Here is a 13,545-nt window from a genome sequence, read left to right as displayed (position 1 = left end):
CGACCGGTCACACCCGCCGTGTGCTCCTTGTCATGATCAGGAAATACCGGAAAAAATCCGTCGTCAATTCAGTGTATAAATAATGGACTAACAATTAGTTTGAAAAACGTCAGTCACCATTTGACTTAATGATAAATTGTATTTGCTGACAAGGTCATTGTATCGACCATAGAACTTACGAAATGATGACTTTAAACAAGACTGCTGATATTCTTGATTCATCAACTTGTTTGTCAATAATTTACCTCGTTTCAGAAATTGTTCATACGTAGAGCATGCTCTTGCATATCGAATTAATTTAGATATATATACTCCGTATATTAGGGAGAGGGCTAAAATAGGCTTTGCCTGCTGCCCAATCCCATTCACTTCTGTGAATAAAATTTTGTATAAATAAAAAAAATGTATACTCCGTATGCAGGTGATGAAGGTATATTGCTGCATAAGTAAGGGAAGTTGACGATAGAAAAGTTAAAGTCATCACTTTTATCATATAGTTTGGTTGTTAGATTACCATTAGCGTCTTTTTCAAGTAAAATATCCAAGTATGAAACAGAAATGTCAGACTCTGTGGTATCTTTTATCTCAAGCTCACCAGGATATATCGTATCAACATAGGAATGGAAATTACCATTGTTAATTGACAATATGCAATCGATATATCTAAATGTCGAGTTGAAGGTCACATCAATTGTTTTCTTCTTTTCACGCATAAGATTTTGCATAAATTCTGCTTAATATGAATACAAAAATAACTCTGCTAAAAACGGAGCGCAATTTGTACCAATGGGAATTCCAACAGATTGTTGAAATACCTAGTCTCTAAAAACCACATAGATATTGTCAATCAAAAACAATTTGCAAATGACCAATGACGAGTTAAGTAAATTAACGAGTTCCATTTTTATTGAAGAAGCAGCTGTCAATGATATCAGAAAGCCTGGATTTTAATTTGTCGTGGGGGAATTGTTGTGTATAAAGATGGAAAGTCGTAAGTTTTTAAGCTGGTGATTTTTGTCTTGTGATTTCAAATTGTTCAAGAGTTCTTCAGAATTTTTAAGTATCCACATCTGATTCACACCACTTCTTGAATATGTAATTGAACAGTACTCTTGAAGTTTTTCCTTCATCACTGTCAAAATCTTAGTGAGGAGTAATGAAAGAGGCTTACTCGGTTGAACATTTACTGGAACCTGCTATGTATCTTTGTTTGTAAGGATTCTTATGAAGTTTCTTATGAAGTTTCGGAATTCAATATATATAAGGCAGTTCAAATTCATTTTGGCTCTGTGGAATATTAAAAGTATTCAAAACTGACACGTGATTTTGAAAAAATTCTTCCTTAGAAAGGGAAGTATGACTATAAGAAGGATTACTATTTGTAGAATGAGCATTGAGAATGAGAATTAAATCCAAGTTTTTCTAGAATGCAATTAACGTAATGAACCTTGCAAACGAAGACAATGTTGTTACCTTCTTTGTCAACAGGTACCAGTACGTACTGATTATAATCTATCTAATTCTTTTTTCACTTCTGGTTTATTGAACACAGAAGAATAGATGGTTTTCATTTTGCCCCTCATCTCCTAATACGCGACTTCAACATAGATCTAATACATTGTATCCATTCTGACAAGGTGTCAACGTCTTCTTTTTCATATCTGGCCCATCGTCTGGCGTAATTTTCAACAGAATCCATAAGAAAAAATTCTACGTTATAAAAGTAAAGAAATAAATGAACTTTAATGCACATTATGATAATAATTTTGTTGGTTTAAGTTTAAATTTCTTTGTCTAATTTTTACCCTTTTAGTTTATATGTTTAGCTCTCTCCTATCTACCAACTATGGTACAGACTATACCAATTAAGTAATTATTTCACCTGATCAAATTCCCGTTTTGCACACATTTTCTCTGTACCTGAAATTCAAATGTGTGCAAAACGGTAACAAACCGCTCTAGCGCACCCAGAGCTGATCGCGAGCGAACATGTAGCGAACCCGGAGCGCACTCAAAGTGCACCCAGAGCGGTCCCAAAATTTCTGAAAGCGAACCCGAAGCGGACCCCGAGCGAACTCGGGAAGCGAAACCGGGGCCGCTTCGGGTTTGCTCTGGTGTAAGTTTTGTCCGGTCGGTACTGTATCTTCATCAACTGCATATGGAATATTCATATCTCAGATAATTCGATACACGATAGCATGGTCTACGTATAAAAATTTTTAAAACGAGGTAAATTTTTGACAATCAATAATGTGAAGATATTTATTCTAACGTTAATTAATCAATGATGATGTGTTGTGATACATTAATATTTAGAGCCTCATGTATCAAAGTTGAAAGAAATCAATGAATTAATAATCTTAATAATTTCTGAGAAAGGGATATTTTTGCTTTAAACTTAACTTCTTCAGAGTGCGGTGATGAAGAAAAAAATATTAAAATTCCATATTTTAAAGATAGCTTATTAAAAACACTATACAACATTTCAACATAAGACGCATGAACGCAGTGAAAGAGCAGCAAACTTTTCATTCTGATATTTATATCAGAACAATATGTTACCCAACTTCGTTTGGGGAACATATTGTTTTTACTCTGTTTCTTATTATTATTAAGGTCTTCCGTCTTCAGCGGAAGACCTTCTTGTTATTCTTAGGTTTCTTTTCCACTATTTTTATTATTATTGTTTTTTTTCTTACCGATTTTGTGCACGCAATTTCTCAAAAACGGCTCGATGGATTTCCATGAAACTTTCAGGACTTATGTAACATCACTTGAACCCTATGCGTTTTTTTCTGTTTTGATGACGTCACTTCCGGTCCGGAGTTATCAGCATTTTAATGATTTTTTAAGGGTCAGTTTGTCCGCACGATTTCTCCTAAACGGCTTTAGATAGACACATGATACTTTCAGGTATGGTAGATCTAAGTCTGTAGATTTGCGGAATGTATTTCATTTTTATCGGAACCACCGCACGTCGGCGCTCGCTGCGGCCCAAAAATAGTCGTATCGCAAATTTCAAAATTTTTAACACTTTTTCTACGATATCTTTTTTACCTGGAAATATTTTGTTAAAACATATAGAACAAAAGAATTGTAGAATTCCGCGATCTTTCAAATGATATCTTTTAAAAAGGGCTGGCCCCTAAAATTAAGGGCCTAGAGGGGCCAAAAGTTTTTCTTTTATATCTCATAAAGTATTGAGAATTTGTAATACGTCAAAGAAGCAAAGTTGTTCAAAATGTCAAGCTCAATCTACTGGAGTCATCAATATACGTCCGTCGTCGTCACTTCCGGCCAAATCGGAAGTAGTCCAAAAACGCGTATTTTTAATGTTCTTAACCCGTTTTTGTGTAATATATGTCCTTGGGAGCATAAAAATTAATTTTCCGTCCGTTGTTGTCACTTCCGGTCAAACCGGAAGTAGCAAAAAATGGCTTATTTTTGCATTAATTAACATAAATGAAGGTGATTTATACATTTTTGGGCGTTATTACTCATTTTTGTAAAAAATGAAAGTTACTTCCGGTCAAACAGGACGGAAGACCTACTCGTTGCTTTGCAACGAGCTTTGCTCTAGTTATTTTTATTATTGTTTTTTTTCTTACCGATTTTGTGCACGCGATTTCTCGGGAACGGCTCGACCGATTTTCATGAAACTTTCAGGACTGATGGAACATCAATTAAACCTGATATATAATTTTTTATTTTTATGACGTCACTTCCGGTTTCCAGATTTCCGTGATTTAGTGATTTTCAGAGGGTCACTTTGTCCAGCATTTTCCTCAAAAGTGCTTTTAGAAAGAAACGTAAGATTTTCAGCGATGATAGAGCAACGTGTGCTGATGTGACACACACCTTTCTTATTCTCCGGAAGTGCAGCACCTCGGCGCTCGCTATGGCTCGAAAAAAGACCTATCGGGAATTCAAAAAATTTTCACACATTTTTGGCAATATCTTTTTACACGTTAATATTTTGTAAAGACATATAGAACAAAAGTTGTGAAGAATGTCACGATCTTTCAAAATATACAACAATAAGGGGCTGGCCCTTATAATAAAGGGCCAAAAGGGGCCGAAAGTTTTTCCTTTAAATCTCAAAAAGTATTGGGAATTTGTAATATGTCAAAGAAGCAAAGTTGTTCAAAATATCAAGCTTTATCAAATGATGTCGTCAAAATACGTCCGACGAGTTCACTTCCGGTCAAACCGGAAGTATTCAAAAATTGCATATTTTTGCTGTTTTTGACAGGTTTTTGGATATCATATGTAACTGGAAGCTTAAATCTTAATTTTTTGTCCGTCGACGTCACTTCCGGTCAAACCGGAAGTTGCAAAAAATGGCTTAGTTTTGCAAAAATTAACATAAATTTGGAGGATTAAACCATTTTGGGACTTCATTACTCTTTTTTTTTTTAATGAAAGTTACTTCCGGTCAAACAGGACGGAAGACCTACTCGTTGCTTTGCAACGAGCTCGGCTCTAGTTATTATTATTGTTTTTTTTTCTTACCGATTTTGTGCACGCGATTTCTCGAAAACGGCTCAATAGATTTCCGTGAAACTTTCAGGACTTATGTTACATCACTTGAACCTTATGCGTTTTTTTCCGTTTTGATGACGTCACTTCCGGTCCGGAGTTATCGGCACTTTAATGTTTTTTTAAGGGTCAGTTTGTCCGCACGATTTCTCCTAAACGGCTTTAGGTAGACACATGATACTTTCAGGTATGGTAGATCTATGTTTGTAGATTTGCGGAATGTATTTCATTTTTATCGGAAGTGTCGCACGTCGGCGCTCGGTATGGCCCGAAAATAGTCGTATCGCAAATTTCAAAATTTACAACACCTTTTCTACAATATATTTTTACTTGGAAATATTTTGTTAAAACATATAGAACAAAAAAAGTGTAGAATTTCAAGATCTTTCAAATGATATCTCGAGAAAAGGGCTGGCCCCTAAAATTAAGGGACTAGAGGGGCCGAATGTTTTTCCTTTATATCTCAAAAAGTATTGAGAATTTGTAATACGTCAAAGAAGCAAAGTTGTTCAAAATGTCAAGCTTTATTTAGTGAAGTCGTCAAAATACGTCCGGCGTCGTCACTTCCGGCCAAACCTGAAGTAGTCGGAAAACGCGTATTTTTGCCGTTCTTGACAGGTTTTTGGATAACATATGTCTCTGGGAGCATACAAATTAATTTTCCGTCCGTCGGCGTCACTTACGATCAGACCGGAAGTAGCCAGAAATGGTTTATTTTAAAGGTTTTTGATGCAAAATTGAAATTATAAAGTGACTGGAGACGACTTAGCTCATTGCTTTCTTTTTTTATGTCACTTTCGGCACTTCCGGTCAAAACCGGACGGAAGATCTACTCGTTGCTTTGCTAGTTATTAAGGTCTTCCGACTTCCTTCGGAAGACCTTATTGTTATTCGTCTGTTTTTAAGGTCTTCCGACTTCCTTCGGAAGACCTTATTGTTATTCGTCTGTTTTTTATTATTATTATTATTATTATTCTTTTTTTCATAGTTAGGGCGATATCTCAGCTGTGCGTGGACAGATTTGAAAGATTTTTACAGGGATGATGCATCATGAAAATATCTCCAGACGTGTTTTCCATTTTTTCAAAAATCCTTTTCATTCGCGATTTTTGGGGATTTTTGTTTTTTTTAAAAGGCATTTTGTCCAGCAGTTTTCTCGAGAACGGCTAAAGATATGTAAGTGAAACTCACTGAGGTGATAGAAAATCGAACTCCATTATGGGCAACGACCTTTATTTTTCGTCGTCGGCACTTCCGGTCGCAAAAGGAAGTGAATTCAAAAAGTGCAAATTTTCAACTTTTTTGTTTTTCAATATTTTTCTTTAGTTTTTTCAGGGTTTATAGAGTGTAATATTATAACTCTAAATATATGTTCAATTTGTTGATGCGTGCATATATCGAAAAGATATGACCGAACCAAACTTTATCCCACTGTCGGGGGTTCGAATCCCGCTGGGGGCGTTTCAAAAATTTTTCTTTGTTTCTGCCTTTTATTCATTTGCAAATGACTTTTCTCTATTTTTCAACATGTATGGAATATTTTGCCGATTTTTATAAGCTATTTCTAGAGATATTTTGAGATATACCTGTAGTAATCCTGATGTAATGTGAAGAGAGTGCTATGAATAAACGTAAACAAAAAAAAGCACTCTGAAATCTATTTCCTGGAATAACACAGCATAGAACTCTAACGAAAAGTCGGTCGGAAGACCTGCTTGTTGCTCCAGCAACAAGAACGCATCTAGTTATTATTATTATTATTTTTCTTTTTTTCATACTTAGAGCGATATCTCAGCTGTGCGTGGACGGATCTAAAAGATTTTTACAGGGATGATGCATCATGAGAATATCTCCAGACGTGTTTTTCATTTTGTCGAAATTCACTTTCGTACGCGATTTTGGGGGATTTTTGTTTTTTTTTAAAGGCAATTTGTCCAGCAGTTTTCTCGAGAACGTCTGAAGATATGAAAGTGAAACTCACTGAGGTAATAGAACATCAAACTCCAATCTGAACAACGCCCTTTATTTTTCGTCGTCTGCACTTCCGGTCGCAAACGGAAGTGAATTCAAAAAGTCCCATTTTTCAACTTTTTTGTTTTTTGATATTTTTCTTTAGGATTTTCAGGGTTTATAGTGTGTCTAATGGGAATTCTAAATATGTGTTCCGTGTCTTGATGCGTGCATATATTGAAAAGATATGACCGAACCAAACTTTGTCCCACTGTCGGGGGTTCGAATCCCGCCGTGGGCGTTCCCAAATTTTTTCTTTGTTTCTGTCATTTTTCAATTGCAAATGCCTTTTCTCACTTTTATAATATGTATAAAATATTTTGCCGATTTTTAAAAGCTATATTTGAAGATATTTTGAGGTTTACCTGTAATAATCATGCTATATGTTGAGAGACTGCTGTAAATGAACGTAAACAAAAAAAAATTCTGAAATGGAATGAGGCAGCTTAGATCTCTAACGAAAAGTCGGTCGGAAGACCGCTTGTTGCTCTAGCAACAAGAACGCATCTAGTTAAGGTCTTCCGACTTCCTTCGGAAGACCTTATTGTTATTCGTCTGTTTTTTTATTATTATTATTATTATTATTTTTCTTTTTTTCATAGTTAGGGCAATATCTCAGCTGTGCGTGGATGGATTTGAAAGATTTTCACAGGGATGATGCATCATGATAATATCTCCAGAGGTGTTTTTCATTTTTTCGAAATTCACTTTTGTTCGCGATTTTTTGGGGATTTTTGTATTTTTAAAAAGGCATTTTGTCCAGCAGTTTTCTCGAGAACGGCTAAAGATATGAAAGTGAAACTCACTGATGTAATAGAACATCGAACTCCAATCTGAACAACGACCTTTATTTTTCGTCGTCGGCACTTCCGGTCGCAAACGGAAGTGAATTCAAAAAGTCCCATTTTTCAACTTTTTTGTTTTTTGATATTTTTCTTTAGGATTTACAGGGTTTATAGTGTGTCTTATGAGAATTCTTAATATGTGTTCAGAATCTTGATGCCTGCATTTATTGAAAAGATATGACCGAACCAAACTTTGTCCCACTTTCGGGGGTTCGAATCCCGCCGTGGGCGTTCCCAAATTTTTTCTTTGTTTGTTTCTTTTTTTCAATAGTAAATGACTTTTCTCACTTTTATAACATGTATGAAATATTTTGCCGATTTTTAAAAGCTATATTTAAAGATATTTTGAGGTTTATCTGTAATAATCATGATATATGTTAAGAGACTGCTGTAAATGAACGTAAAGGGGAAAAAAAAACATTCTGAAATCTATTTCATGGGATGACGCAGCATAGATCTCTAACAAAAAGTCAGTCGGAAGACCGCTTGTTGCTTTAGCAACAAGAACGCATCTAGTTATTATTATTTTTCTTCTTCTTCCTCTTCCTGGGTACTTTTTTGTCCGGGATTGATCTCGTAAACTATACATCCGACTAAGGTGAAATGTTTTTAGGGTCAGTAGACATGTTATGTAGATTTGTGGAACGAAGGTCATTTTCCGCGCACGTGCTTGCAAGAGCGTGCACGTGCAACATGTGAAATGACCGATTTAATTGATATAGGCGTAACTTTTTAAATTTTTGATGAAATGCTTTGAAACTTATAATATAAGGATATATTAGAAGCATAGACAATATGACATGGTCAAAATAGCAAGATCTCACGCGCATGCACGTGCGCTTTGCTCTGATTGGCTGAAACTAAAGTCTCAATATCTTTCTTATTTTTTGACGAAATCCTTTGAAATTTTGAAAATAGCCATGCATTAGGATATCCTACAAAAAGATATATAGCAATTATCATGAAAACACGTGCATGCACGTGCGCTGCAATCTGATTGGCTTAAACTTTAAATAGCTATAACTCCCTTGATTTTCAACCAAACAGGATGGGATTTGGAACATAGATAGATATACTAGACTACTACAAGAAGGTGTGGTCACCATGCACATGCATACAGGTGCGTGTACTTTGGCTGCAATCTGATTGGCTGAAACTTTAAACAGCTATAACTCCCCTGGTTTTCAACCAAACAGGGTGGGATTTAGAACATTGATAGATGTAACGGACATCTACAGGAAGATATGGTCACCATGCTCATGTATGCACGTGCGTGCACGTGAAATGAGCAAAATAAAAAAAAGAACACTTGAATGAGGGTATCTTTTTATTACTTTTGGATTAAATGCTTTAATATTTAGTATATAAAAATATATAGATGATATGGTCATTACGCACATGCATTCACATACGCACGCAAAATTTGAATGAACTTTGTACACTTCTGGGTAAACGTTATTAAAGTCTCAAATGCATCGAGTTTGTCTTATTTAATGAAGCTTACAGGGAATATGGCACCAAAAGGGAGTTGGGGAGCGTTTGGGGAACATCTGTAACGGTCCCCGTTACAATTAGCACTAGTTTAAATTGCTGTAGTAATTTTTTTTTCAAAATATTAACTCTAATAAAATCGGTACTGAACAACAATAATTAAAGAGTGCGTAACAGTTAGCCAATCACTTTTCAGGCATTTATTACGATTCCGATATATATATTTATGCATATATATATGGCAGTTTTAAAACCATTTCGCAAAACACAAAATTTAACAAGACCGCAGCAGTCGTTTTCTTTCTTAAACTTTAAAAATGAGTAATCTTTATGAAATTTTTTTGATTGTCGGCTTCATAGCTTTATCCGAAGCAAAAATTTTTTCTCATAAATATTCTTTGAAACCAGAGTTTAATGATAAGAAATCAAATAACGAAATTTTAGGAGAATATGATTCTCATTCTTTGATCGAGTGTGCCACGATGTGTCAAGGCAAGTGTAGCTTCTATGGCTTTAATCCTCAGATTCAGAAATGTCGAATCCACAAGAGGGTTTTTACTTCGGGAGTGTCTAATGAGACTGGCTGGAGATACTACTCACATGACTGTACGTATTACTGTTATTTTTCTCCCTTAGTCGTTTGTTGGTTACAACCCACTCGAGTTACTTTTTTCCTGCAAAAGCTTCGACATTCATTCCCGTACTAACAACTAAAGAAAGCAATTTTATTGTTTAAATGGATTCCACTTCAACATTCCTACAAGTAAGAAATACAAGTGATGTTTGGATTACCAACAACATTTTATTTCCAACACTTATCCTTAATGTGTCTCACAGGTATCCTCTTCTCAATACCTGTATTTACAAATAATTAAAAGATTCTAGTATTTTATTTTCCCTTTTTCAGTAATTCCCTTAGATTGTACGGACCTTTATACAGATGGTCGCTATGATTCCGGGGTGTACGACATATACCCATATGGGACCATTACCATTCCTGTCCTCGTGTTCTGTCATATGACCACAATGGGCGGAGGGTGGGCGGTTTGTACAAATGTTAAATTTACTTTGAGTTATATAATTCCTATTAAGTGTTTCGATTCTATAAAACGATAATAAAATACGAGTTTCATATCATAACACATGGATTATACAATTGTTCAGAACAGTGAATTGTATATTGCTATAATTGATAATTTTTAAGGCGATTCAAAAACGAGTAGACGGATCTGTAAGTTTCAATAGGAGCTGGACGGAATACAAGAATGGTTTTGGTGCCCCAGAACAGGATTACTGGATTGGTAAGAATAAATCTCTTTTTAAGAGGGAAAGAATGGGGGGACTTAACGCCCTATTTTGGATCTTTTTGCGACTCCTCTAACAATCTGTAAATAAAGTGAATCCAAAATAAATCATGAGCAATGGAAAGAGCAACATATAATTGGCTATATTAGGTGGAACATTTGTGCAAAAACAATGCCCCGTTGTCGTGTATCAAATTAGAACAACGATTCATGAGTGTCGTCTTCCGGAATTCGACATGTACCCGGAGTGGTTTTTATGTCACACAGTCAATATTTATAGGAGGCAGGGCTATCGATCGGTGTCGATGTTGTCATTTCTCTCTCTATCCCCCTCTCTTTCTAAAAATTCGAATACGTGTTTAGCATACTGTATTACAGCGATATGAAATTATTTTAAAAATGTGATGACACGCAAAATTAAAACAATATTTAATTTTGCTAAATTCTGAAAACGGCTACAAAAAACGCTCAAAGACATGATTTAGATCGAGGTCAGTTGAAGAATACAATGTAACTGTTTTCAAGAGTACACTCGTAGGTAGACATCACGTGACGAATTGTAATATTCATCAGGTCAATCGAAGACATTTCAATGGAAAGCGAGAAGTTTGTTTTGAACATGTTTTTTGTTAAATTAAGAGTGAGCGCACATTTGTCGGCTTTTCTCCGTTTAATATGACATTATTTTGTTCAATATACAGCTACAGTTTTCGTAAGAACAGCCGACAAACATGCGCTGACTATGTATTCAGACGATGAAAAATGCGTGACCCTGCTTATCTATTGTCAGTATTGATATTCAAGAAATCTTCCGGCATGCCTTCGATATTTATTTAGTTTACCTCAAAAAGAGCATTTTAAATTCACGCCTGTACCAAAATATACAGTTAAGATATGGGGGGTTAATATGTTGGAAAAAATTTAACATTTTATGGAACATTTTTCTAGCCAGTTAAGTCCACCCATTCTTTGAGCGGTTCATATTTAACAAAATGTTTTTATTGCAGCATATAATGGAAATGTAAGCGTATCAAATATCTAAATTGAGACTGGGTAATATGTATTAGACAATACTCTATGATCATGTTTGATTGAAATCTTACATAAAAAAGAGTACAAGAGGATTAAATCACTCAGCGTAAGAGTCTTTAAAGGAGACAAAATTTTGCATTACTGTCTATAGCCCAAGTAAATAGCTTAATTTTTAGAGATGGTAAATTCATATTCAAAATAACATTCTTGCTTTGCAATATATTTTACAGTTGATTTTTAGTAATATTTTAATATAGGAAATGACGTAATCCATCTGTTAACAAAGAGAAAGAACTCGTCCCTTTATGTGTCCATCACTCTCCAGAATGGTACGACGCTGTATGAAACGTACGATCGATTCTCTATCTCCGATGAAACAGGGAAATATCAATTCTTTTTGGGAGGACCTGCCACAGGAACCTTAGGTATGTGACTGTGAGTGTCTACCATGCTAAGAAAAAGGAGAAAGGGTCAAAGAGTAAGAGCAACAAATATATACAGAGAATGCTGAGTTATATAAATGTGTTTATATTGTATTTCCAAAAAAAAGTCATGTTATATACACATTTATATAATTTATATTTTTTTCTCATTGCATTGTTCTGCTTTAATATTAAAAGAGAGCTCTGAAAAAATCCTGTTGCATCACGTGTATATTGTGTAGGAGTACATCACATCTGAAGCATGTGAAACTACATCTCTATCTTGTCGTAGTACATGACAATTGTATCGTGTCGTAGTAAATAAAATCTATATCATGTCTAGTACATGACATCTATATCGTATTGTAGTACATCACATCTGCATTGTGTCGTAGTAATCACGCCTGTATTGTGTCGGAGTACGTACAATAATTATCTCCATAATTTGTCGGAGTACATCGAACCTGTATTTTTTATCAAAGTACATGATATGTATAAGAACAAGTCCAATTCATATATCATATCAGCGTAAATTCCTTTTATCGTCAGAGTAAATGGCATACATAAAAATGCACTTTTTAAAGTTGGATTTAGAATTCCATTTTTTCTTGGAATCTATGTTGTGTAAACGATCTCTCAGTATCTTTATCATGCCATACCATTACTTTCTCGGCTTGTAATCTTCTTAAAGGTAAAGCCACATTTCACCTACATAAGAGCACACCATTATAACCAAATAGTACATCACACGAAGTTTGTAGATCTTACTTATATGACTATCACAAAGAGTACAATAAATGTCCATGAGGTAGCTGTTTATTCAGATTGAAGACCATACAATGTTGTATGAAACTGTCAAGTGTCTATGAAAGATGAAGTATATGGAGCTATAAACAGACAAAGCTCAAAAGTCCATTCAACAATACAAAAAAGAGCATAGCAAACACTGAACTCCAAACGTCAGATATGGGATGAGATGCAGGACACCCACCCTCCATACGTCCCCGGTTCCTACGGCCATGATATGTACTACTAACAATTTTCCGTTCATTATATAGGTGACAGGATGCTAGACACTGGTGATTCGTACAGAGATGTGTCAGGGATGTACTTCAGCACCCCGGACGTGGATAACGACAGACATACCGGTCACTGTGCTGCTAACTGGTATGGAGGAGGAGGAGGAGGCTGGTGGTATAACCACTGTCACTACGCCTTCTTCAATGACATCTGGTCTTCATCCAAATGGAGTTGGGTTTGGTATCCACCAGTTGAAAAGGGCACAGAAGTCAAAGAAACTATGATGATGGTCAGGCGTCACTAGGTACGTCATGATTTCACGATGCGTCACTAAATGCTTCAATCTTATGTTATGCTGTATTTACTGGCGGTTTCGATTTTTTCGCTCACCTGAGCTGAAAGCTAAAGTGAGCTTTTCTGATCAAAATTTTTCCGTTGTCTGTCCTCGTTGTGGTCGTCGTCGTAGTCGTCCAAAAACCACTGGGAAAATTTTAACCAAACTTGGCGCAAAGTTTTCTTGGGTAAAGGGAATTCAAGTTTGTTCAAATGAAGAACCACACACTTTTTCAAGGGGAGATAATTCGGAAATAGGGAAAATTTCGTGGTATGTTTTAAAAATCTTCCCAGAAACAAGTGTACCAAGAAAGATGAAACAAACCATGACCCCCGGGGGTAAGGTAGGGCCATAATGGCTGATCAAAGTTTTACACAGAAAAATTCTTTAAAAATCTTCTCAAGAATAGCACAGCCATGATAAGTAATATTTATATGGAAGTATCCTTAGGTTATCTAGATACAAGTATGTTCAAATCATGACACCTGGGGGTAGGGGCGGGAAAACAACATGGAATCAAGGTGCATAGGTTTTGCTTAGAAAATTTC

The 13,545-nt window shown here is 35.5% G+C and overlaps 1 protein-coding gene across 1 annotated transcript; it reads left to right on the top strand.

Annotated features, from left to right (window-relative positions):
• Positions 1-9,367: 9,367 nt before the first annotated feature.
• LOC134263510 (microfibril-associated glycoprotein 4-like) lies at positions 9,368-12,952 on the top strand (the record flags this gene model as incomplete). The annotated part of the gene is made up of 5 exons (XM_062745861.1): positions 9,368-9,491; positions 9,793-9,929; positions 10,090-10,186; positions 11,479-11,646; positions 12,702-12,952. Coding segments are annotated over exons 1-5 (777 nt in total), but the record flags the coding sequence as incomplete, so codon positions are not given.
• Between the last annotated feature and the right edge of the window lie 593 nt (positions 12,953-13,545).

Source organism: Saccostrea cucullata, unplaced genomic scaffold (genome assembly GCF_032062105.1).
Source record: "Saccostrea cucullata isolate Sc308-1 unplaced genomic scaffold, CSIRO_AGI_Scuc_v1 ctg11054, whole genome shotgun sequence".
In the NCBI taxonomy this organism is placed as follows: Eukaryota; Metazoa; Mollusca; class Bivalvia; order Ostreida; family Ostreidae; genus Saccostrea; species Saccostrea cuccullata.
Note: the sequence above shows the minus strand (reverse complement) of the source record. Positions and strands in the feature narration are given on the sequence as shown.